This window comes from Microtus ochrogaster, unplaced genomic scaffold (genome assembly GCF_000317375.1).
Source record: "Microtus ochrogaster isolate Prairie Vole_2 unplaced genomic scaffold, MicOch1.0 UNK82, whole genome shotgun sequence".
Lineage (NCBI taxonomy): Eukaryota > Metazoa > Chordata > Mammalia > Rodentia > Cricetidae > Microtus > Microtus ochrogaster.
This window is the reverse complement of record NW_004949180.1, coordinates 1,457,716-1,485,234: the sequence shown is the minus strand read 5'-3', so window position 1 is coordinate 1,485,234 and position 27,519 is coordinate 1,457,716. Positions and strand designations below refer to the sequence as shown.

The 27,519-nt window shown below is 44.9% G+C and overlaps 1 protein-coding gene across 2 annotated transcripts in view; it reads left to right on the top strand.

Moving 5' to 3' along the window:
* The window catches only part of Sash1 (SAM and SH3 domain containing 1), a 175,069-nt gene that overhangs the window by 29,042 nt on the left and 118,508 nt on the right, over positions 1 to 27,519 (top strand). For both annotated transcript variants that reach the window (XM_026777782.1, XM_005370645.2), the window contains exon 2: positions 11,859 to 11,987. In XM_026777782.1, coding sequence (XP_026633583.1) covers positions 11,859 to 11,987 — 129 coding nt within the window. The remainder of the gene's footprint in view (positions 1 to 11,858; positions 11,988 to 27,519) is intronic.

The window sequence follows — 27,519 nt, the reverse complement described above, 5'->3', positions numbered from 1 at the left end:
AGGTGGGTACTGGGCAGAGAGAGAGAGGCACTGGGCAGAGAGAGAGGTGGGTACTGGGCAGAGAGAGAGGTAGGCACTGTGCAGAGAGAGAGGTTGGCTCTGTTCAAGCTCAGCAAAGGTTTAGCAGGCATGGTCTGTTGAAGGATGGGACAGCCTATGTGCACTGGGCCCAGTTCCTAGAGGTGAGGGTTGAGGCAGGAGCCGGGCAGGGCATCTGCAGGTCTCTTGCCTCTTTTAGTTTTATTATTATTTAAAGTTTAAATCTTTTTGGTGTCTGGGTGTTTTGTCTGTATACATGTCTGTGTTCCATTTGAGTTCTTAGTGTCTGCAAAGGCCAGAAGAGGCCGGGTCCCCAGAAACTGGACTTAGAGAAACTTGGGAGCCTCCAGGCAGGTGTTGGGGATTGAACTCAGGTCCTCTGAGCCAGTGCTCTTCTCTGCTGAGCCATCTCTCCTGCTCTGTGTTGCCTATCAGTTTTATATCCTCATAGAGACAGTGACCTTTACTCAGACTGAAGCAGGAACTTGAGGAAGCAGTCTGTCTGCTCAGTGGGACATGGTCTGTTAGGTTCCAACCACTTTATTCACAGGGAGGGAACCCAGGCTTCAGTTGCCAGGTATAAAATGCATCATTGAACTGCTGCTGGGTTTGTAAATGGAGAAGCAGTCTGTCTTGACAGACTCAGACTTCCCTTTAAAAAGAGTAAAAGCAAAAAATAAAACCAGAAACAACTCCTCCAAACCAACAGTAACCTCCCCATCCACAAACCGCTCTAAATCTGGATAGCACATTTAATTTTCTTGGTAGGCTCCCCCACCAACAATGTGGCAGGTAATTAAAGTAAAAATATTTATTCTATCCACATCACAGAGAAGAAAGTGAAGCTGTCCCCACCTCCCCTTTTATAGGGCCATTGAGAAGAGTCAAAGAGTCTGAGTAAAAGGTGGACGCGTCCTAACTAGTTTATTACCTGTACGAGATAGCATCCTTGCAGACCCAAGAGCATGAATGAAAAGGTGGGGATGTTGGCATGAACGGCTGGTCCCCAAGAGTTGACTGAGTTGATGGAAATGCTCACACTTAGTTAAATCAATAGCTCTTCCCAAAAGTGCCATAGATACCAGAACATTAGATGTCACATGTAAGAGCCTTGGCAGTTACTTAAACTCCCAGCTCAGGAGCAGCCTGAGAAAGTGGACGTTTTCCTTCTCTTGATAGGAGCTAGGAAGACAGGTGCGCACCTTCACTGTCAAGGGGTTGCTGCAGGCCTAAGAGGAATGCACTGTTTCCAGAGCAGAACTGGGTAGCAAGCAAGCGCTTTCCACTCTCAGCTTCTCAGATGGTCTTATGGAGGATAAAAACAAACCCACGTGCGTCCGATGTCTTTTCAGAGTTATTCCACTATATAATATAGCAGAGGCAAATGTCTTTTATGATGAAACTTGAGACCATTCTGAGTGGTAGTGATGTGGTGCGCGAAGAACTTTTATCTCCCAAGAAACTGCAAAGCCAGACTGACCATCCCATTCTCTGGGGAGTTTCACACAGATGTAGGGCTAGATGGACAGACAGCTGTTGAAACAGGCATACTCATATGTAAGAGCCTTTGTGTGGAACAGACGCTCTCTGTACCTTAGGGGTGAAACCAGCACTTCTCCCATCCCTGACCTGTGTGTGAACTTGACTCTCGGAATCAGTTCTTAGCACGATTCTTCCACGTGACCGCTTTGGCCTTCCGAGAAAGCTCCAGAAGCTCGTCTTGAAGGATCCAAGGAAGAAGAGTTGCTTGGGATTCTTGGGTTGCTTTCCAGGCACCTGGGAGAGTTGGTTTCTTCCTGACTTTGGAAAGATGTCCAGCAGTTGGTGTCTCCTGAAGGAAGGGATGAAGGAAGGGTTCAGAAACAGTTGTCTGTGAATAGGAACGAGAGTTTTTTCCTTCAGCCTCAGCATGGGGCCTGCCTTTCTGCTCACTACCCTAGAAGTCTCACCGTCTCTGAGACGCCAGCGATGCAGTTTTGTTTGCTTTCTTTCTACACCTGGGCTTGAGGCTTTCCAGCTGTGCTTTCCTGTTCGATCGCCTGTCTGCGGCGAGCGGAATACCAAGGACTCAGCCAGACAAGCTTCTGGTGTTTGCGCCTCTGTGTAACCCTGGCTGACCTGGAACTCACTTTGTAGATCAGGCTGGCCTTGAACTGAGAGATCTGCTTGGGATTAAAGGCATGCACTACCGATTATTTGAGTATTTTTTTTAACATAATCTTTGTTTTAAACTCTTAATATTTTCATGTTGGCATCACAGTCGATGGCAAGTCTTTAGTGACCTTAATTGATCATACTACACCAGGGAACGCTCCCTTTAGCTCTTTAGCTCTAAAAAGCTGCTTTGGGTCATAGGGTGGCGCATACCTTGGCTGCAGCACCCAGGAGGCAGAGACAGGCAGATAGATTTCTGTGGGTTCAAACACAGCCTGGTCTTCATAGCAAGTTCCAAACCAGCCAGGGCTATATAGTGAGTTCCAGGCTAGCCCGGGCTACATAGCGAGACACCCTGCCCCAAAACGAAAAAGAGAAAGGAAAAGGCAGATAAACAGGAAGAAATAGCAACTTTTGGATTACATCAAAATTTATGGCCTTTGGTATGTAGAGCATTTCTAGCTGATTTAAGAAACTTGGTTTCCTGTCTTCTGAGACAGATCATTCCCTTTGGTCCTTAGCTTCTATTTTCTCATCTTTAAAATAAAGTAAACAGAAGAAGCCATCTGTAAGACCCTGACATTCTGGGTGTCTCACTGTGTACTAAAATGGAGTCCTGTGAGTGACGATGTGATATGGCCTGATTTTTCTAACCAGTGGGGAGACTTCTGCCTTCCTGTTGATGGGGAGGATGACGGTACCAGTTGCCTCGTAGATTTGTACTATACACATTTTACTTAAGATCAGAGCCCATTGCTAGCAACACTGCCCCCATTTTATAGTTGGAGGAGGCACAGGATGAAATGACACAGTGTGATTCCTTCCTCCACAGGCCATTCTTATTTCTTGTAGCTTTTCTTTCCCTGGGTGTCCAGCTATCTATCCCTGGAAAAGGGACTAATTCTCAAGGGGACCTTACCTGTACTATTGGGGTACCAGCTTTTTGGTGGTAAAGTTGGGAAGGGGTGTGCTGGCGTGGATCACAGGATACACACCCTGGTGGTTGTTCTCTTAGCGTCCTTTATGTGATAAATGCTGGTGTCAGCAGCATGGATGGTTTCATAATTTGACAGAAGTAAGACACAGTGGAAAGAACCAAATGAGCTTCCTGGATCGGTTCCTCATTTTATTAATGATGGTTTTCTAGCTGGTGAGAGACTAGGTGCCGCCATACCACAAGTCTCAAGGAGGTTTCCATGTGTAATGTGCTGTTAATGAGATGTCTTTAAAGTCTGTGTTATTGTCCTGAAGCACATGTCTACTTTAAGTGGAATGCTTGCCCTCCATCTCCCAGCGTGAATAGCTTTGTGTGATTATCGATTCAGAAAGAAGCCCTAAACCTAGGGTCCACTCATTGGTCCCTGGCCTGACACAATCTGCAATCTCATGTGTTAACCGTAGGTAGCCTTTCTTCTAGGAACAGCTGTTGGTTGGGCTGTCTCTTCCTACTCAAAAATTACAGTTGTTCCTTCTGGCAGGAACCCACGCTTCCCACGGTTTTTCATTGACCACAGTTTCTAGTGCTACGTTCCGGTTTCGTTGTCTCACTCACGAGACTTGCATTGTGGGTCTAAGGTCAGTGAGAACAGGAATTGACTAAAAGCGCACCATTGTGCAATAAAATGATGGTTTAGGGCCAGTGGGGTGACTCCGAAGGTAAAAAGCTGGCCACCATGCCTGGGTGCACAGATCCCTGGGAGCCACATGGTGGAGGACAGCTGACTCCCACAAGCTGTCTTTTGTCCTCCCTGTGCACGGCACGGTGGTGTCACGATCCAAATACAAACAGGTAAATCAAAATAACATCATTAAAAGAAATCTGGTTTAGTTGGAAATCCCTCAGTTCATAACTGCTGACTGAACTCCATAATTGTCTCAGGAAGAGCCGAAAGCTCTAGCCTTCTAGTCCTTCACACACACACATCCAATAAGTATGTTTTTGGGGTTACTGATTAAATGTTGGGTATCGCTGTGGAGTTAGGTCCTGAGGGTGCAAAGATGAGTGAGTTCTAGCTGAAGGCTTCCAAACCTCTACGAGGTCTCACGATGATAACAAGCACATGAACAAAAGACCCTTTATAATAGAAAATTTCACATGTGTTCAGAAGTAGAGAGACCGTCACAGAATTGCCATGTCACCACTAGAGTTGTCAGTTATGGCTGACGCTCATCGCTGTGCCTTCCCTGGCTCTCCCAGTACCATGATTTGTAGGCAAAACAGGATTATCACGTCAGGCCATTTATGTGTTGTGGGGAGTACGAGGTGCGCACCAATGTCTGGGGTCCAGACACCATGCAGACCATGTAGGTATTCCTTATTCTTAAATATATGGCTTTTTGGCAACGAGGTCACAAAGCAGTTTGGGAGTCACAAGTGTGGTGGCTGCTGTCCGTCAGGTTTGATGGCGTTGACTAGGATGGAGCTTTTGCTGTTTACACTAAGAAAAGGTTAGGCAGAAGTCCAGCAGAGAAGACCCGCCGGACTCCAAACAGATTATCATTTTCTACAGAACGGAATTCTCAAACGTGACAAAGGACTTGCATACTGTAGAGCATTTAAAACGTCGTCAGAAGTTTCGTGATTGCGATACTTAATTGCTACAATTTGGGACTATCATAGACTAGTTTTTTCCAGTCAGATCTTGGTCAGTCATACTTAATAAAACTGCCTACATTCTCAGGGTTCGGATGCCAAGGTCAGCCTGAGAGAAGTGTGATTCACCCTCATCAAAATCTGTGAACATGGCCTAAAATTGTGACTTCATTCCCATCCAGCTAGCTGGGCTGTTCTTTCCAGGCCTGTGATTCTGGGAAGCTCAGGGCAGTTTAGACATGGAAAATGAGTTCAGTCTAAGATTGCCATCCGTTAAATCCGAGTATGCCCCGGGGAACTGAATTTATACTTGTATTTAAATAGCAGATTATTGGTGCCCTGCTCTCTACTGCTTTTTCAAGTCGGGTTCCCGTCACTGATAGCTAACACGGTGAATCTTTCGGAGACAGAGATTGCAAAGGGGACTGTATGCTATGCATACAGTTTACCAAGTCCCTTCAACACATTCCCGTGACTTATGGTCAATACAGCCACATTAGGTAAACCAAGGGACACACTAACAATAAATATTCATGTTTCGTGATTTTTATATCATATTAATACCAGTTGCCACATCTAGATGCAGTGAAGTATGTTTTGTTTATGTCATTGTATCCGTGATGCTGGGATCAAACCCATGGCCTCCGACATGCTAGACAAAAGCTAAAAACATTGAATTGATATTAATCGATGCTTGTGAGTAGATATAACACTCATCGAGTGAGTTCTATAGCTGCACGCCCCCCCATATCTTTTTTTTCTGATTCTGTGGAGCCCAACAATGTAGCCTTGAGAGCCAAGCATTGAAGAACGAGCGAGTGCTCCATCCTGCCTTCTCTCACGAACAGCCTGTGTTAACTGGGACACACCTAAACACAATAGTAGGACCTCATTTGCCAAAGTGAGAGTTATTCATATAGGTTCTGGCAAGTTCTGGGTATTTTGGAGACGGGAATGGAAGGCGTGAAGTCAGCCCTTCTCCAGCCACCTGCCATGTGGGCGCACACACTCCCGGAGGCCTCCCTCCCTGTCTCCATGATCTCAGAATTCCCCTTACTGTATATACGTAGTTGTTATGTGTTAATTTGTTTCCCCGAACTGTGTTCCAGTCCAAACCATCTGTAGAAATAGTAGGAATGATTCCTTAGAGATTAGTCAGTTATTTGAGATCAATTATATGTTCAACACATTTCTCTAAAGCTACACAACAGGAAGGGATGGGATGGGGTGACGGAGTTGGTTTGAACAGTGCCATTGCACGGATTCAGTGAGAGTGAATGCGGAAACCCGGGTTCAAGTCCTTTGTGTGTTGAAGCAGTTTTACCCGATAGGCTACCGACAGTGTGTGTCAGCTCTAAGTCTGTAAGCAAGCTAATTAAGGCTGAAAACACACTGTGCATTCAGTTCAGGAGATTAGCTAGGCTTCCTTGGGGTGTAGTGATTTCTTTTAATGGATTTGGCTTGGAGGGTGTGTGTGTGTGTGTGTGTGTATGTGTGTGTGTGTTTGCGTGTGTGCGCTCATTCATGGACTCACACTTATCTCTGTCTTTCTGGGGAACAAGGAGTGATATAAATAAAACATAACTTAGTTTATAAAATATATCATCCTATACTTAGAAGAATAGAAAAAGAGAAGCAGTCCAAATGAAGAGTTCACTTCCCTTTCTCCCCCTCGACTCTAAGAAGTTACAGCAAAACCGAGGCTTTCTCATAAGACGCTTACCTTTATAGAAACATAATCTAAGAAGTTAGGGGGTTGGAGAAATGATTGACTCAGCGGTTAAGGGTCTAACTGCTTTTCAAGGGGACCAGAGTTCGGTTCCCAATACACATCTTCGGAAGCTCATAATTGCCTGTAACTCCAGCTCTAGGTCTGATGCGCTCTCTGGACTCCCTGGGCACCTGAATCAATCTCTCTCTCTCTCTCTCTCTCTCTCTCTCTCTCTCACACACACACACACACACTGGAATAACCATTTATTATTAAAGAGATAAGAAGCACACTAGTCCACTTGCGTTCATTTGCATATATAATCCACACAAGGTCTGCCTCAGTGCAGCTCCTGGTGTTTTCGGAGCTGTCTTCTTTGTTTTTCCTCCTTCACCCCTCTTCAGTTCTGTCCAGATGTTTTAGGCCATAGAAGACATCTGCAGAGAGGAGAGCAAAAGTAGCCAAAGTAGCCATATGTACGGCTTCTAGTCCCCTAGAATTTCAGTTCTGCATTTTCCAGAGACAGAAAGTGCATTGGGATACGCTGTTAAGACAGCTGTTGAGCGGGCAAAGCTGCTCCTTCCTGTAAACAGCAGCAGCAGTCCATTCCGTCTGAGCTGCTTGGTCAAAGGACTTTGTCCCTGGTTTTGTGCTAGGTATACATGTGTTCTGTGGCCTCAGGAGGAAGTTATAGTTTGTCATCCACTGAACTGACCATGCTGGTGTGATTTTGTTCACGTGGACGGTATGGATGGTGGTGCTAGGTGTGGGTTCTGTATTCTTCTTGTAGTATGGAAACAGAAGTTGGACTTGCCTGCAGCCTTTCATCTTCTTTATAAAGATGGAAGGGGAAGACAATCCTTACAGGAAGATAATGTATCTCCAACTTTAACAATCTTCTTAAACAGTCTTAAGGAAATGAAGTTTATTTTCTTCCTAAATGCAGGTTATGTATTGGGTTAGTTTCATTTATGAGAAACAAAAAGAAAAGAAAAAGTAAGGCAAAATAAGGAAGTGAAAGAGATTAGACAGTTAATAAATCTAGAACAGAAGCTGAATACCTAATTAAAAACATATCACATGGGTCTGTCCATGAGTGTGCAGGTGCTGGAGGAGGCCGGATGTGTCAGCTCCCCTGGAGCTGGAGATAGAGTCCCTTGTGAGCTGATGTAGGTGCTGGGGACTGAGCTCGGGTTCTCTGCCAGAGCAGCAAGTGCTCATTGACTCCCCGCTTGTCTCTCTAGCTTCAACACCAAATACTTTAAAAGAAAAAAACAAATCTCAGTGTCTTCTGAATGGTATTTGTGATGGTAATTATAGGCATAATTTAGTCATATTTTTGTTAGAAGATTATTTTATATTACCAGTGCCCCTTGATGTGAGCCTTCTGGGGAGAAATATGCAGGCTGGGTGTTTTGGCCTGCAACTGGAATTCTAACACTGGGGAGGCTAAGGTAGCGTGATTGCTATGTGCTTGAGGTCAGCCTGGACTCCATAGCGAGACTGTCTTCAAAAGCCGAAACAGAATGCTGTTTGGGGCATTAGGTCAACGGTTTTACCAGGCTCCAATCCTTAGTAGGAGTAGACCTTTCTCTGGAGCGGCTCTGCATCCATCTTAAACAGGAGCAAGTTAGTTAAGGACATAAATTAACTGCCCCCCCCCAGCCCCCACCATCCAAAAACATTGCCCAGAAGAGAACAGATTCTGAGATGATGGTCCCATAAAAAGCTTTGCATATTTAATGCGTACACCTGGATGAGTTTGCAGACCAGACTCCCAACAGAAACCGTAGCTGTCATCAAGACCATAAAATTCATCATTGCCCAAGGTCTCCTTCCTCCCTTGTCATTATTACTAGTTTCCTTTTTTTTTTTTTTAAGAGCTTGGAGTTTGAGTGGATAAAGAGAAAATCACCAGGTATTTCCTTGGTTCTATTCAATTGGGATATAAAAGATAATTTTGTGGACATGGCAGTCAAGTCCTACTTTTAAAACGTGCTTACGTTCTTGTAGTCTTTCTCCATTTTGGCATTTAAATCATCAGGGCCCATGAAGGTAGTAATTACGGGGCCTCACTGCGCATCTGGATAGTGATCCGGGTGCATGTAAAGGCAGCTGTGCCACCCCACTTTAAATTCTTACCCACTGAGCGACAAATGAAGATTGGCCACATGGCCATATTGAAGGTGTGAAATACGTTCTGGCTGTGGTCTGACTGGAGCCGAACAGATGCTTGCTTTCTCAGGAGCAACAAATCTGCTTTTTTTTTTAGGCTGCCAGAGGACCAGGGGAGTTCTGATTGATGCAGAGTGGAGCTAAAAAGCCAACCGTTGGACTGGCGAGAAACCACCAGTAACCAAGGCTTTAGAACCAAATAAGTGATATTGATATTGAAGGCCAGATGATGAGAGTGAAAAAAAGCATATCTTGAATATAGTTTTATAACAATTGTCTTGATGTTTTTAGGTGTTTTGGATTGTCCAAGAAAACAGCCAGTGTGACTGTTTCCATAGTTCACAAATAGGGAAAGGTGTACATAAGTATCCATTCTGTTTGTTTTGTTTGATACAGGGTCTTGTATATCTTCAGTCCAGTCTCCAACTAGCAATGTAGCTGAAGATGATCTCGAACTTCTGATCCTCCTGTCCCCCACCTCCTATGTGCTGGGATTATAGGCGTGAATCACAGAACCAGTGCTTCCCAATCTCCCTAATGCTGCCACCGTTTAATACAATTCCTCATGTTGTAGTGACCCCCAACCATGAAATTATTTTCATTGCTACTTTGTAGCTGTAAGCTTGCTACTGTTACAAATTGTAATGTAAATATTGGATGTGCAGGGCAGGTGGTTTTAGGCCATGCTGTGAAAGGCTTGTGCAACCTATACCCCAAAGGGGTCTTAACCCACAGGTTGAGAATCACTTCACTAGGCCCTGTTTATGTGGTGCTGGGGATTGAACCTAGGACTCTGTGTATACTGAGCAAGTACTCTACCAGCTGAGCCACATTCACTGCTAAATGCTGGTGGCTGTGTCTGAGAGAAGCTAGAAATCTATTTGGAGTGTCTATGTATGTGTGAGAGAGGGGGATTGGTTTTTTTGTTGTTCAAAAACAAACACACAAATTATTATATCTACAATGTTCTGCCTGTATGTCTTCCTGCAGGTCAGAGGAGGGCAGCAGATCTCATTATGGATGGCTGTGAGCCACCATGTGATTGCTGGGATTTGAACTCAGGACCTCTGGAAGAGAGCAGCCTTAACCTCTGACTCATCTCTCCAGCTCCTGTACTTAATGTTCTTGCAGAGGACCTAAGTTTGGTTTCCAGCACTCACACAGTGTCTCAAAACTGTCTGTCACTAGGTATAGGGGATCTAGTACCCGCCTCTGGCCTCAATGGGCACAGTACACACAGACAGACAGATAGACACACTGATAAACATACACACACACACACACACACACACACACACACACACACACACACACAGAGCAGGCAAAGGGACCATTTGAAATATGACGTGTTCAGTGAGCCCACTTGGGTATTAGAAGATGGAGCTAGTGTATTTGGTCCAATGAGACAAGTGTGTTGCTTCTTTGATGGATGCAGATAGAAATTTATGGGTGAGGATAGCATCTCAATGTGGAAAGACCTAGAACCCGAGGAACCCAGTATTCTCTAGAGGCCTGGTTGTTATAGGACCTGACACATGCCAGTGAGTCAGACGACAGACACACTGAGAAAGGGACATGTTTGTCTTCCTCCACACCTCCATCTTACCATCGTGTTCCCCACTGACGACTGGGAGGGCAGATGGTGGATTCCCTTCTCTGGCTGCGTCTAGGCTGTGTTTTTCAGACAGGCTGACTTGTACTTGGAGAATAACTTTTGCCCAGACATGTTCAAATGCTCACAGACCTTACTGGCCTTGCTTGTGTTTCTGTCTTCCTCTCTGTGTGCTAGTCACTCTGAGGCAGCTCCCTCCAAGGCTGAGTGTGTTAGTGGTCGAAAGGAAGGGACATTTCTAGAAAACCATTTATTTCAATTTCTGTTTCTCCCTTCCCGTAGTTCCTGAAATCAAAAAATGCAGAAGTAGGAGGAGGTGGTTACTAGCTCTGTTGTAGACCTCCACACTAGGGCTTAATCTATAGCAGGAAGACTTTGGGAAGCATTTAACCCCAATTCTCCTGTCTGTAAGGCTGCTTTGCTTGGAGAGATTTGTGAATACAGACAATGCCCTAACATTAATAACCCAAGGGGCTGGTGACCAGTCTGCAGTGAGAATGGTTGAGTATGAATTTTAGGTCATCTGTAAGTTGTGTATTCCATGGCTGTCTTAACAAAATCACAATCTTCTTAGCTCTCCTGGTCATGTCACCCAGTCACTAAATTAGGGAAAACGTGGGGAGGCCAAGAAATAGAGGAGGCGAAATACCTTCTGGATGGAAGACATGCTAGAAGAAATGCATAGCTCACTCACACAGACGCAGCATTCCGGTCACCCTCTGTGTGCGTGTTCAGACGTGTGCTGTGGAATTACTAGCTTCTAGCCGTGAGGAAAACCTCTTATAGCGAACGCCACCGGGTAGTAAGCGTTGCACAGGCGGTTGGCGTATTCAGAGGCGATGCTCCCTTCCTGCTGACTGTCTGGTGGGTGCTGTCATCAACCTAGAGTCACCCAGAGGTTGAGACATGAGCTCCAGGCTAGATAATTGAGAGATCACAGAAATGGATGTAAACTCGTGGGACTACCTGGGGACCTGCCTCTGAAGAGACAAGTGACATGTTTACTTATTTAGGTGAACTTGCCTGAACGCCTAATGAATAATAAATTAATGAATAGCATGAATATTAATGAAGACAACCATGAATAATGACTCCTAGCAAACACAGTTCACTAAAGGCTTTCTCTTTTTTTCTGTCTCTTGTGAGGGGACACAGGAAGCTCTAGATGTGGCCTCGAGTCGCAGGATTCATTCAGAGTTTTGGACATCTGGGACGTTCAGTAGCTTTCTGGGAAATTCCAAGCAGCCTTGGCCACGATTGGTTGTCAGCGAGCCTGGTACAGTGGCTGCTAACTACACTTCCTTCCCTGGTGGCTGTGGTCTCGGTAGATCAAGAGAGACCTGGCTTCTTGTTAGCCCTGGGATCTACAGGGAGCTACTCTGAGCTACTTTACCCAAAAATATGATCAGGAAAAGAACTGGTTCCATTTCCGACCTAGCCTGGCCCGTGTCTGCGAGGTATTGAGTATCAGCCATTATGTCTGTAACACACGGCAGCCTGGGATTCGATTCTGTGCGTCTTTTCCAGAGTAGAGCCACCTGACCTCTGTCTTTCCTCTCTTCTCCTCCTCTCAGGATGGTTCCCTGGGAAACATTGACGACCTGGCGCAGCAGTATGCGGATTATTACAATACCTGCTTCTCGGATGTTTGTGAGCGGATGGAGGAGCTTCGGAAACGGAGAGTTTCCCAGGACCTTGATATGGTGAGTGTGTGGCCCTGGGAAACGGCTACTGTTGGGGGGGGCAGTTCCCATCGATGCTGCCGGTCTTGCAGCCCCTTGTTTCTTCTTACAGCCTCAGCTGTGCCTGAAGGCTCAGTCAGTTGGGAAAGGCCAGATGCCCAACAGACCAGCCCTGTTCTTTAGATTGAATATTCACCAAACTTACGTAGTCATTGAAAGGCTAGAGCTACCTTCCTTCCTTCCTTCCTTCCTTCCTTCCTTCCTTCCTTCCTTCCTTCCTTCCTTCCTTCCATTTTTCGAAATATTAAAGAGAAAGGATATTTCTATCATTAGCCAGTTGATACTGTATATTTTATTGACTAACAGCTGAGGACTTGCCAAGGAGAGTTCTTTCCTTCATTTTCTTCCTTGTTTCTTTCTTTCTGGTCCACCCCGCCCCCACCCTAATGAGTCCTGGGGATTGAACCCAGAGCCTTGGATGAGTTAGGTAAATTCTCTGCCAGTGAGCCATTGGAAAGGAAAATGATGTTTAAAGAAGTCAGAACTCAATCATAACTTTTCCCCCGGGCAGTAAGAGGTTTCATGTGAGCTTCAGTGTTTGTCTGATTGTTAAAAAAAATATGTATGACTATCTTGGATAATATTTTTTTAAAAAATCACTTCCTACTTTTTTAAAATTTTATTTATTTATTTATTTATTATGTACACAATATTCTGTCTGCGTGCATGCCTGAAGACAGCACCAGACCTCATTACACATGGTTGTGAGCCACTATGTGGTTACTTGGAATTGAACTCAGGACCTTTGGAAGAGTAGGCAATGCTCTTTACCGCTGAGCCATCTCTCCAGGTCCCCCTCCCCCCAACTTCTTTACTGAACACTTTATTGCGGTTCTCTAGGGTTATTGGGATCTCTTTATAGTCATTATCTTTCAAGATACTATTGCTTTTCTCAGTTAAGGAGGCTGAAATCATTTGTCTGAAGTGTAAACATCTGTGTGCAGAAGTTAGCGGAGCCCCAGGTCTAACTGTGGACAGGCAGTCCTGAGATGTACTCTGCCTGGAAAACGTGTTTCCCATCCCTTGCATCTACCAGTTTAAACTGGATCCGTTTCAGTTTCCTGCCTCTCAGTTTGATCCCAGGACCTAGGACCTCCACTGGAGGTGTATGTCCTCTGTAGTGATAAGAGCGGCAGGCCGCTTCCTGCCACCCGGCTAACTTTACCCGAAATAATTACATGGAAACTGTATTCTTTTAAACACTGCTTGGCCCATTAGTTCCAGCCTCTTATTGGTTAGCTCTTACATATCTAACCCATTTCTAATAATCTGTGTAGCACACTAGGTGGCTTACCAGGGAAGATCTTAACCTGTATCTGTCTGGAGTGGGAGAATCATGGTGGTTGACCTGACTCAGCTTCTTTCTCCCAGCATTCTGTTCTGTCTACTCTGCCTACCTAATTTTCTGTCCTATCAGAGGCCAAGCAGTTTTTTTATTATTTAACCGATGAAACAACAGATAGAAAGATGACCCTCCTCCATCATTTCCCCTTTTTCTGTTTAAACAAAAAAGAAGGCTTTGTGTGTGTGTGGCAGAACCAGGAATTCAGCCTCACATTCTCTCCCTCTGATTTTCAGTGATCTCATATAGTCCCAGGTGGCCCCAAACCTCCTGTATTCGAGGATGCCCATAAACTTGATTCTCCTGCCTCAGTTTGCCTGGTTCTGGGACTATCAGCATACATCATGGTGCTGGGGATGGAGTTCAGGGTGCCATGCTTGTTAGTCATTGCCCTGCTGACTGAACCACATCTCCATCCCTAAAGATCTTATTTTAGGGGCTGCATGAAGCTGGTTTTGATAAATGACATCCTCTACCTTAAACATTTTTGGAAAGAGTAGATTTGTCTGAAACTCCTGTGTGTGCGGGGTGTGTGTGTGTGTGTGTGTGTGTGTGTGTGTGTGTGCATGTGTGCGCGCGTGTGCGTGTGAGAGAGTTTTTCTTTTCTTTCTTTCTTTCTTTCTTTCTTTCTTTCTTTCTTTCTTTCTTTCTTTCTTTTTGAGACAGGATCTCTCTCTATCATGTAATTTTGGCTGTCCTAGAACTCGCTCTGTTGAACAGGCTGTCCTGGAACTCGAGAGATCCATTTGCTTCTGCTTCCCAAGTACTACGATTAAAGATATGAACCAACAAGCCTGGACTTTTTTTTTTTTTTTTTTTAAAGTAAGACTCTCTCTATATAGCCCTGGATGGCCTGAAACTCTTTAAGTAGATCAGACTGACTTCAGATGCAGAGTTAGCCTCTCTCTGCCTGTCAGATACTGGGATTAAAGGTGTGTCCCTGCTGGTGCCCCCCCCCCCCCAGTAGGCTCTTCTCAGGTAGTTCAGGCTGACCTTCCCAACCCTCCTGCCCCAGTTTAGGGATAACTGAGACTGTAGGTACATCACCCATAATCGATCTTGTTTATTCTATTTTTTAAAACGTTCTTTTAATTTACTTAAGATGGAAACATAAAAATTAAAGGAAGGTGACCAATTAAGGAGTTAAAAGTAGGTGATTCTTTTATTAATAATGCTTGATGTTTTATGAAAGGATTTGTATTCAAGAAGGGATGGGTCTTTGGGTAGTGATAAGGAACCCCCTGTAAGCCACTGTGTCTGCGCTCCTGGCACTCATTTCCCTTCCTTCCTTTTTTCCCCCTTCCTCTTTCTTTTGTTTTCTTTGCCTCTTTCTGATTTGCTATCTGACCTTACTTACTGTGCTGTATTGTATTCTCACCTTGAGGTAATCTTGAGTCTACTCTTAAGTAGCTCAGACTGACCTTGAACTTACAGACTTGAGAGCCTCCTTTCTGAGGACAGCGGCTCCCGTCTACCAGTAAGTGCCACGACACAGAGATGTGCCATCAAGCCTGTCATACAGCATTTTTATGCCCATCAATTTCTTTCATCAGTGTGCCCTAGTCATGGTTAACTTGAATCAAGAGTGACATTGTTTCATAACTGACGTGTTTTTAAGTACACTTTCATTTTATATTTATACATATTTATTTATGTATGTGTATGTACATGTGTCTGTATATGCACATGTGCACGGGGGCAGGGTGTGCATGTGTGCCATGGGACACGTATGTATTAGTCAGAGGACAACTTGTAGAAGTTGATGCTATCATCATGTGGATCCCAGGGTCAAATTCAAGTCAGCAGACTTGGTGACGAGTGCTCTTAACTTCTGAGTCATCTTGCCCCCCCTTAATTTTGCATTTTCCTTCTTGTTCATTGATTTAGTGATTTGTTAAGCTGTGTATTAGATAAATAAAGTTGACTGAGACTGAGCTGAGTCAGAAGGAGGCAGAAAGAGACTGTCTGAGGAGCCTAATACCATGGCCAATATGGCACATGGACGTCTTTAGTGCCAAGGCATTGGCTCCTCTGAACTTTGTCCTCCTGTCTGTGTGGATGGCAGGGTAATCGTTCTTCCTCTCGCAATCCTGAGGATCAAATGCAGGTTGTCAGGCTTGGTGACAAGGTCCATTACCCTCTGAACCATCTCATTGGCCCTGTTTTATTTTTTGAGACCAGAGTTCCTTGTATCTTAGTCTAATCTTGAACTTACTAGCTAGGAAGAAATGCTCTTGACCTTCTGATCCCTGCCTCGACTTCCCAATCTCAGAGACTGTAGACCTGCGGCACAGGTTGGGTTCATGTATTGCTGGGGATGGAGCTGAGGAGAAGTTCACGTCAGGCAAACACTCTGCCAACTTAGCTGCATCTCCTGCCCTGCTGGTGTTGAGTGTTCATGTTTTTGCAGAGTTGGGGACTGAAATCCAGGTCCTTGGTACATGCTGAGCCAGTGCTGTACCATTGAGCTCTAGCTTCAACCCTTAATTCTTGGTCGTTGTCATTTGGAGCTGGAATGAATGGTGGGCTCACAGCATAGTGTACAGTTTTCCCAGACATCTCACTGGGCAAGTACGTGATCCTTGTGAGCCGGTAGACGATGGCTGACACAGCGCTAGAAGTCTGGCTCCTGTTGATTTGGGGTTACCGTAGTTTCCCAAGGCATTTGGGAACCTCCTAAGGATGCTTCACAGTAGAAAAAGAAGCCTGCCAGTGGGATAAGTAGCCTTCTTCCTGTTTAGACAGATGGGCCTAATTTGGTGTGCTCTCTTCCAGAGCAGAAAAAGACAGTCTTGGGGGGTGGGGGGAATCACAGGAGCTTAATCAGTTCTCATCAAAGGTGGAAGTGTGTAAAACTGATGGGGGCTAATTTGAACCAGGCTGAGGATGGGCCTGTTCATTTTTAAACTGTGGTTAGAGAGGTCAGCAGGATCCCAGAGGGGCACGCTCACATCTTCTTTCAGGGACATTCCGGGCAAGTCAGAGAGGGAAAGGGGATTATGATCGGAGCTGCTGCTGGCCAGGTTATCAGATGAGTTTGCAGAGCTTAGGAATCCATGTTAAATGCGTTTCAGGGTCATCATCCACCCTTCAGGCCACACTACAGTGCCAACACCCTCCTCAGAGTTCCCTTTCTCCGTGAGTAGCCTGTCATGGATTGGACAAATGGCAATGCATTTCCCTGTAGACCTCATCCCCCCCCCCCCTTTAATTCCCTCGGAATTTGAAGTCTGTTTCTAGATTTTCAGTCCTTCCTCTAAACAAAGCAGACCCCACCCCCTCCATGTTTCCCTGTTGCATCAGGTGAGGACGTGCAGGAGCTGTGTTCTGTGCTCCTAGACTGCCCTGCCAAAGCCAACTAAGAGCAACCTCCCCAAAGCAGTGAGGACACCATCTTGAATCAGTGGCCTAAGACGTTCCACAGGAGAAAGTGACCTGATGTGTGCCACGTGGTTGTGATGTCCTTTAGAAGACAGCTTCAAGGGACTGGGATATAGAGCGGGGGGGTCCATGAAAGCACTTGCTTAGCTTGCAGGAAGCTCCGAGTTCAGTTCCCAGCACTGCACACACTGGGCGTGTGTATGCCTCTGGTCGTAGCCCTTGAAAGGTAGAGAGACAAGAGGATCTAGAGTTGAAAGTCATCCTCAGCCCCATAGCGAATTGGAGGCCACCCTCCAATGCACATGTCCCTGTATAACCAAACCAAACTAAACCAAAACCCTGAGTGCAGAAAGTTTGGGGGTGGGAGGATAAATCGTTTTATGGCTTTATTTTATTCAGAATCCGCCGGGTAGAGTTGGCATTTGAGAAAATGAGAAAACTCTGCAGAAAAGTGTTTAGATATTTGTGTTTAGCTTTGAAATGTCAGGGGGAGGGACCCTGCGCCCCCCCCCCCAAGAGCTGATTACATGTCAGCCGGAGAACAAACAAGCCAGAAGGACGGCTTTCCTACAGAGTTGCTTGACTTAGCCCTGAAAAATAAACAGTTTTGATAATCACATTAGTGATTACCTCTCTGGCCGAGGTGGCAAGGTATTTCTCGAGAGCGTGAGTAGAATGTAGCATTTGGTAATGTGTCTTTGGGACCAGTGTGGAGGAAGGAAACGGGGTATAGATGGTAGGGACTCCACGGAACACGCAGAGCTCCTGATTCGCTTATCGATGGGGAGCATTTTTTTACTTGGCACCAAATAGGCCTTAAAGGGATGGTGTGTTTGGACAGCAGCCTTGGCTTCCACGGGGGCTAGGGACATTAATGTTTGTGTGCAGCGGGGAAGAGGCCCATATTTCTACACATTTGGCACCTCCCTGAGCACCATGTGATTCTTTTTTTTTGGCTAGGAGAAGATGCAATCAGAAATGACAGCAGCTCTCCAAGTCTGTAATGGGCTCATCTCTAGTGATGCTAAGCCTGGCATCTGTCAAAGCAACACCCTGACCAGGAAAGGGGCCACGCTTGTGGTGGCCTGTTAATGCTGGCAGCAATTGCTTCCAAGGTGTCTTTGAGGTTAAGACTTTGGAGTTTGGCAGAAGACAACTTTGTGTGTGGGTCTTGGTGTGTGTGGCTCAGAGCTGACGTAGAAATCTCCACCTATGGCAACCGACGGTTGGTGGTGTCTGTCAGAACCTGGCCTGGAGTCTCTGCCAAGTTGTTATCGTGGTGAGGTGTGTACAAGAGGAAGAGAGCCAGGCAGAGACTCAGCCAGGTCTTTGAATACTGGGAACACAAATAAAGATAATGCACTGAATTGCCCCGAAGAGGGACACCAGAGCCACTGTCCCTGGTGTGGGAATGCTTCTAGGGCATAATTATTACTTCTTGAAATTTTAATGGTTTTGTTTTTTTCTCAGATTCAGTTTTAATAAGTAAACCATCCCAGATAATGCAATCTTTCCCAGATATAGCTCTGAAGTAATAAAGCAGCAATAAAAGCAGGGGTGGTGGTACCCATCTGTAGTCCCAGCGCCTAGGAAGCTGAGGCAGGAGGACTGGGGAGTTGGACACCAGTTTAATGGTTTAAGTTCTAGCTCTTTCACTTATTAATCATCAAGCCTCAGTTTCCCCATCTATAACTATCTCAGAGTTAAGAGAAGTACAACACACCATAGGCTACCCTAAGTGACTTAGACCGTTTGTTTCCTTTCCTTCCTTCCTCTTCCCAGTCTAGACCTTCCCGCAGGAGTGCTGAAGAGTTTCCACTATTGATGCTTCAGTGATATTTATTCAGATGAGTGCAGGGGTGTGGGAGCTTAGCTTTTTGTTTAGGGAAATGTCAAACACACATACACAGCACATGACAATGAGTTTCCTGTGCATGACGCCCTTCCTCGACCGTGCCCAGCATCCTGCCGCTCCAATCTCATCTCATCCCGCAATGCTTCTATGACTCTTTAAAGGCATCGATTTTTTTTAGGTAAAAGAGTTGCAGACACGGTATAGTGCATGCAATGCAGTTCTTTAAGTGTACGGCTATGTCCGTACCAATAAGCATCTGCTGAGTTTGTTTGCGTGTGTAACCAACTGGAAATATTTAGTGAGCCTAGAGCCTGCACTTGCTTGGCATTTTAGCTCTTCTGGAGATGCCAAGCAAAGACGTGTTTTCTATCCAGAAAGGGCTCAGAGTAGAGTGGGCATGAGAGGGGTTAGCAGACTGAGGACACCTGGGAAGGTGGAAGAGGTGTCCCTGGCTCAGTAGGAAAGTTTGGAAGCATCCTGAGAATGATTCCTGGATTTTTCAGACCCAAAGAACTGGGAAGGTTGAGGATGTGTTTTGACAGTAGAAGTGAGCATAAAGTTGAATAACCCAAGGCCCAGGTCAAGGTCATAGTCCGGTAAAGGTCAAAAGTCAAGAGGGAAAATAAGACTTTTTTAGATTATTGGGTGCTCCCTGTAGTTGGAAGTAGGATTGAAGGTTGTGGGTGTTAAGAAAAAATAAAGAAAGGGGTAGCTCTGCTGACACAAAAAATCCAATTAGGTTAAATCAAACCAAATTAAAATGCCCATTGTTTTATTAAGTAAGATGCTCTTGGGTGGCATGGCATGGCGGGGAGATAGAAAAGCATGGAGCCCATGCAGACCTGAAAAGCACGTGTTTTTCCTCTGGGAACCCATTTAAATACCGTGTGGGAGTGGCATGCTGGGATTTGGAGTCCAGAGCAATGCAACTCCCAAGTCAGTTTGGATAGATGGATGCCAGGGGTTGGGGCTATGCTCCCAACTTAACAGTGGGGACAAGGTCATGCTGCTCTTCAGGGGACCTTGGATTATCAAATGCAGAAAGAGATCAAGCAGAATGCTATTCTATTTGTCCTTTTAACAAGACAAAACAAAAATATTTTCATTTTCACCCCCTCCCCCCCGGCCATCTGGACCAAGGTGAATCTGTTCTTGTTTGCCATAGTGTCCTGTGATGGATATGCTTAGTCCATCTGTGTGGGGACTTCTTGTTTTCTGTTGCTAGCTCTTCTATGTAGATGGCAGAGTATGTGGAAAGCTTAGTTTCTGTGCATCGGAGCTCCCAAATATCCTAGGAAGTGTACGGAGGAGCGTGAAGTCACCTAACTTATTCTGTAGGGTTGCTAGGATAGACACCCAGCGCTAACTTACTCTGCAGGGTTGCTAGGATAGACACCCAGCACGGAGACCATGGGACAGCTGTGCCCTTGGTGTTCCTGTTCCGGTTTCCATCAGATAGAATGAGAACCATGTTACATATACTCCTGAATGACCCTGCTGGAACCCCCGCCCTCTGAAGCTGGCCACTGTGAAAGGCGTTTGTTTTAGTTTTGTTTCGCTTTGTGTTAGCCTCCATTATTCTCCAGCTTTGGGCCACTGTTGACTCGCAGATTGCCATCGGAATCAGTGGGCCCGAGACAGGAGTCTGAAGTCCATTCCTGCTGGGGGATTCGCACACTCGATGTCAAAACACACTGGGGCATTATATCTTAAGCCAGATGGTGACACTGCCCCCTGTTCTGGCTCTGCTCAGACAAAGTCACATTTGTGTTCCCATGGCCGGTCCCAATTTAGTCAGCAGTTTTTGTGCATTGCACGGAGTGAATGTCACCATAAACAGATCCCTTGGTGCCGGGTTTGATCTTGGCGCACGGTACCTCTGTTTATTAAGAAGGACTTTGCCAATCCAACAATGAATTTGGGGCTTTTTGTCTTCTGCTTGGACACCTTCACAGGCTGCTTATGCAGTCACAGATGCCTGTGTGATGCTTTCATCAGAGAGGGGACAGATCTGTGAAGTTTTCAAAAACACACCCACAACTGCATCTTTTTGCTCACAAGGGATCAGAAACTGGTTTTAGTTTGTGTCGATGAGATAAACTGTGCCTGCAAGAAGAACCTACCCCAAATGTGTTCTGTTTAAAATACAAACACCTAGCTGAGGAAATGAGATGGCTAAATATTCTTTACAGGTGTCTGCCACTCAAACAGGATGGCCTGAGTTCAGACTCCCAGAAGGCACGCAAAAGCCAAGGATTGTGGTGTGCATTGGTGACGCTCCTGCTGGCAGATGGTGAAGACAAGCAGATCAGATTCCTGTAACTCACCAGTCTGTTTGCTGGTCTAGCCAATGGATCAGCTTCTGGTTTAGTGAGAGACCCTGCCTCAAAAACATACAACAAAAGAAGCTACCTGGGACTCTGTGTGTCCCCCCCCCAACATGAGCACACATTCATCTGCTACACACACGTAAAAACAGACATAAAATAGATTAAAATGTTTCAAGATGCACAATTGCCACAAAGAGAAAACTTTGGGATTTGTTGTTTCTACGTGTGTAGGTCTGAGAGAATTCCTGAATACCAAGGAAATTCACATCAGCTGGGGGGAAAAAAGCCAAGACACTCAAGCGAAAGAGGCATCTCCATGGAAAAAGCTAAAGTTCCCTGGGGCAGGAGGCACATGGCAACGTTGCCAGTCCTTTCCAGTAAGACCCAGGGCCAGGAATTTTTGTTTTGGAGCCCTGGAATATTGAAACCAAGTTGCCAAAATTGTAGTGTGTCTAAATGTTTACTTTTAACTTTTTTTAAAAAAAAAACCCATGAAAGATTACAGTGCAATTTATATGTGCTAATCACAAGCTTAATTACAGGCTATTTTTAAAAATGTCTGATTTGTAACCCACTGGCGGCTGTTTGCTCAGAATGAGACAAAATTTAAAGGAATGTGTTGGGGTTGATGGCGACGTGTCCCCTGAAGGCTCACGAATTAAAAGGCTTGGCCGTTAATGGATGGGGCATTTTGGAAGTGATTGTATCGTGAGGGTCCTGACTTCATCAAATTAATTCATCATTGATAGAGTCATAATTAATGGCCCAATCAGGAAGTGAGGGACACTCTGGAGGCAGTACCTGTTGGAAGAGGTAGGTTTCCAGTTAATGTTTTGGGCGTATAAGCCGTCCCCTTCCTTGCTCTGGTCTTTGCCTCCTGACAACATTCTTCATCGTACATATGCGCCCACGTGAGGCTCAGCTCACCATTCAGAGTTGGTAAGGAGCAGGAGACCGTGGACTTACATCCCTCAAACTGTGAGGCAAAATTAATATTTCCATTGTTCTGTTTTCTTAGAAGGTATTTTGTCATCGTGTTTAAGGTCTGTGTGTTTTCAGGCAGTTCAATGGAGTTCTTTAGGCTATGTCTGTAATGTTGCTCGAGGAGACAGTCTGAGGCCAGATTTGAGAGCTTTGGTAGTGGACCTAGGCCAAGTAGTCTATCTCTTTTCCAGGGTCCTACTCAGAGCAAGGGGAGAATTAGCATCTGGAATAGGGTCTTGGACATGTCCATAGGGAATCCAGTGTGGAGGTCACCTGGGGCTGGGCTGTGACCTTTGCAGCTGATACCATGACTACCATTGACCTGGTCCAAAAATACATGTTTTAGATTGATGTCCTAACTTAGCTCTGACAGAAAAGAATATCTAATTGGCCCTCTCTCTCTCTCTCTCTCTCTCTCTCTCTCTCTCTCTATCTCTCACACACACACACACACACACACACAATTCATCCATCCATTTAAATGCTGGAGATTTAACCTCAAGCCTTGTATGTACCTGGCAAGCTCACTGTCAGTGCTCTTTTGATGAGGCGCGACTCCTTAGCCTCAGTACCACGTCTAATGGCCAGCTACATTTTGAAGCCTCTTTTGAGATTATTGTACACATTGCAGCAGGGGATTTGGATTCGCAGTTGCTTTTTCTTTTCCTTTTCTTCTAGTTTGGAAGGTTCAAGATTTCTACTTACTTATTCCTTCATCCACTTGCGCTTTTTGAAGCAGGGTCTTTCTATGTAGCCCTGTCTGAGTTGGTCCTTGGCTCTGTAGCAGGGTACCCTTGAATGTTTAATGGTGCTCATGCCTCAGCCTCCTGAATGCCGAGATGACTGGCATGGGCCTCTGCGACCAGCTTGAAGAGGAGGAAAGCAAGACTCTGAACTGTTGGGATAACTCGCTTCATGGACGTGGTTGGTTCAGCGCTTCAGCCATGCGTTCAGAATCCAAAAGGACAGAACTAGAGGGCTGCTATGGTACATCTCAGGACTCCCAGGGAACAATGCTCACACCTTCTGTAATATCCCTGCAGTATTCATCAAAGAAAATTGTTGCTAACATGTCCCCACCCCCTTTGTCTGCCAGTTTGGAGCCCTACCTCCCCCAAATACCAGGTCTGCCTTGCAAGTGGAGACTTAATTTAACGCCTTTAGCAGCAGAATTAGAGTTCAGACTCAGGAATGAGGCAACTGCTTCTATCTTTGGCATTCCAAGGCCCGTGACTAAATTATTCATCTAGAAGGGGTGGTTTGAGAGACTCTGCAATTACTTAAAATATGAAGATGGTCTAAATTTGTGCTCCAGCAACTCCATTTATCTCATAGACCCAGCAGAAGCTGATGGAACTTAATCAAAAATAAATCAAGGACAAGTCCAAACCAAATTAGAAGCATGTCATGAATATTCGTGAACATCTGGATGTGGTTGTGGGGGTGAGCATTATTTTTCTAACGTGTGCGGCGGCAGAGGCATGGCTCTCTTAACAGAGATGCCAAGAGGAAGATGGATTTCCATCTGTGATTTCAAAGGGTGTTTGTATTTGTCTGTGTTTGTCCTTTCTCTTTAGGGTGTGGGCTTCTCTTCTCAAAGCTATTCCTTTGATCTCTTTCATCTGTCGGAATCTGTTTTGGTATTTTATCTGGATTCTTGGTTGGAGTCAGGCACTTAGCTCATGGAGATTAAACATTTCTTTATTAAGGGAGAATTTTAACTTAAGGGAAATTTTACTATTTAATGTTTTCTGATGAATCTTTTACATGTCAGTGATGCTATAATCATCGATTGATATATTCTGCTTCATTAGGACAGCCGTGCGTGTCTCAGGCTCAGGGTATTTTATTTGCTGCTAGGAACTGGAGTGAGGGAGGCTGTGCTGATAATTACCAATGTGACATTTAAAAAAACGCACAGTAGGCCTGATGAGGTTTCCATATCTCTTGCTTTGTTGAGTTACCGTAATGACTTTGTGGGGTGGATATGACCGGTGTATGGTATCCATTGGGCAGAGGCAAAAACCAGTGATCCAGACATGGAGATGATTCATCCCCACAGTGTGCTCCCACCCACTCTGCCCCCAGCCCAGACGTTTGGTGTAACTGTCCTTCACAGGTGTGTGCGCGCGCATGCGCACACACATACACACGCGCATACACATACACACGCGCACACATGCACCAGAATTTGAAGTAATCTTCCTTGCCTCTGTTTCCCAAGGGCATCACCATACCTGGAAGAGATTAGTTATTGAAAAGACTAAATATCAGGAGGCCAGGGCTTAATAGGATTTAACAGGGAGCAAGTTTCAAAGTTTCAGAGATGGGGATTTGAATAAGGAGGTTAGTGCTGAATCCCCTGAATATCCTTGCCACACGCTAGCCTGGTGCTTTCTTCTCTCAGCCCTCCTAAAAGTCGTCTCTTAATTTACAGATTAAATCCTTGGGCGATACTGTAAAAGGAGAATATTATAAAATGCTAATCTTTTAAAGTTCTGAGTATTATAAAATGCTAATCTTTTAAAGTTCTGATTGCAGAAGGTGTAATAATACTTTTGTAAAATTAAAAAAAAAATCCCTAATGTAGAAATGTGATATCTAGTCCCCACTTACTAAAGACAGGAATTGCTGTTGGTGTTTTCTCTTATCTTTGTGTAGAAGCACACACAAATGATGCTTGGCCTACCACAGGCAAGTGGCGGCAAAGGCAAAGACTGTCAATTTGTTGCTGGAGGGAATTGTTCTGTAACAGTAAGGAATGTTAGAAATAAAGAGGTAAAAAATTAAAGTAATGTAAGCACTCAGACTGCTTCAAACAGAATCCAACAACTTGACATACCTTGAAATTCTGTGGAACAACTCTGAACTTAAAGGAATCTGTTAAACTACGTTTTTTACACCGTTTTTAATTTGTTATTCTTCATGATTATATCCATTTACTTATTGTGTGTGCATGCCTTCTCACTCGCATGCAGTGGTGTGGGGGGGGGTTGTTGCTCAGAGGGCAATTTATAGAAGTCAGTTATTTCCATCCTCCATATAGGTTCCAGGGATTGACTCAGATTGTCAGGCTTAGCGGCAGGCATCCTTACCCACAGAGTCATCTTGCCAGCTCATTGTTGTCGCCATCATCATCATCATCATCATCATCATCATCATCATCATCATCATCATCATCATCATCATCAGATAGGCTCACCTCTGTTCTAGACCTGGGCTGACCTTGGACTTGGTAGCCCTCACACTTTGGCCTTCTGAACAACTGGGATTTATTATAGACTTGCTGTCTTTGGGTTTCTCTTGCTGCAGTGAACTAACATGACCAAAAAGCATCATAGGGAGGAAAGGATTTATTCTGCTTATACTTCCATACCCTTGTTCATCATCACTGGAAGTCACAGCAGGAACTCAAACCGGGCAGGGACCTGAAGGCAGGAGCTGAGGCAGAGGCCTTGGAGGGGTGCTGCTTACTGGCTTGTTCTCCATCATTTGCTCATCCTGATTTGCTATAGAACCCAGGACCACAAGCCCAGAAATGGCACTACCTGCGATGGACTGGGCCTTCTCTCATCAATCACCAATTAAGAAAATGGATCTTGTTTATGGAGGCATTTTTCTCAGTGGAGGGTCCCTCCTTTCAGATGACTCTAGTCTTGTGTCAAGCTGACATAAGAGTAGCCAGCACACATGTACTGTCACAGTGCCTGGTTTACATTCGTAGATCCTTTTAGAGTACAACTGAAAACAGACTTCAGAAAATTCCATTTGAGAAGTTGAAATATGATGAAGATTTTTTTGGTTTTACTTGTAGCTTTTTATTTTTAAAATGTATGTCTTCTCTTTCTCCATTTCTTTGTTTATTCTGTGTGCGCATGCACACACACGCCTGTGCACATGCACCTCCTCCATACATACACGTGGAACTTAGAGGACAATTGAAAGCCGTTGGGTTTCCTCCCACCATGGGTTCTAGGGGGCAAGCTCAGGTTGTTCGGCTTAGTGGCAAGCACTAAGCCATTACCAGCTGAGCCATATTGCAGGCCCTGCAACGTTTTTCTTGAAAACAAAGTTTATTTAATAAGGCAGCCTAATTTTAGAAAGTTTCACAATATTTTAACTAAAATATTATGTTAATTAATTAACACACAAAGAAACAGATTTTTAAATGCCATTTTATAGATGTTTTGCTCTTTCCCCCTCGTGTTGTGATTTTTTAGTATATTATGTAAAATTCTTGATGAGACTGCATATGATGTCATACAGTATTTCACTTGAGAATAAGTGCTGGTAAACAGTAACGTGACGAAAGGAAACCAAACACTCAGTGGGGTTCTGATGTGTTTTAGTGATTTGGTATCACCAGGAACTTGCTGTTACAATAGGAGGTACAGTCATGCGTTGGGAGGTCGTGTTGCAATGGGACAAGACACTCACAGATAGAGATCAGGTTAGTCACACTTGGATGGGGATCTACTTAGAGCAGATTCTCCCACCCCCCAGCTCTCCTGTTCCCACGGAGATGGATTAAATCCCTAGGAAGATGGAACAAAGATGAGAGTCACAACGTGAAAGAAAGGGACAGTCTGGCTGGAATGGTCCCTGAGAGCAGTCCCTCTGTCTAAGGGCGGGACTCTGTAGAAAGGTGTGCTTTAAGCATGGGGACAGCTTGTGTAATTCCTGGCTCATGCCATGCAGTGAACAGAACCAACACATGCAGACAGGGAAACTTTGGGTGTATGACAGGGCTGGACTTGAAAACACAGGGACAGTCTGGCTGGAATGGTCCCTGAGAGCAGTCCCTCTGTCTAAGGGCGGGACTCTGTAGAAAGGTGTGCTTTAAGCATGGGGACAGCTTGGGTAATTCCTGGCTCATGCCATGCAGTGAACAGAACCAACACATGCAGACAGGGAAACTTTGGGTGTATGACAGGGCTGGACTTGAAAACACAGTGACAGGCATTTATGACAACTCTAATAATAATTAAAGTTTTATACTGCACATTCATCTCCATTTAGGTAAATATCTTTTCATTACATCCTATAGTTGATTGATCAATTGGTTGTTTGATAGAGCCTGTGTCTCACTGTGTAGCCCCAGGCAATCTTGAGCTCAGTATATACATAGCTCAAGATACATACATACATACATACACACATACATACATACATACATACACATATATAAACATATACACATATAGAAACAAATTTCTCTGTGTAGCTTTGGAGCCTGCCCTGGAACTCACTTTGAAGACCAGGCTGGCCTTGTACTCCTGGAGATCTGCCTACCGCTGCCTCCCAGTTGCTGGGATTATAGGCCGGTCCTACTCAAGTGTAGCTCTGATCCTGTATTTTAGAAGACATTTACTAGATATCTGTCATGTAAAAACATATGACATCTCCTCCCAAACTTCCATAGGCATAACCCATAAAATTTCCTGTCTACAGCATACAGTTCAGTGGCTTGCAATCTTTTCATAAAAATGTAAAACATTTTTGCTAATTCCAAAATTCCATGGTACCTTGGGTTCTGTTTTTCGCCTTTCTGTTGTGGTCTCTCACTGCCGCTCTGAGAGGAGAACAAGCCTTGGTATAGGA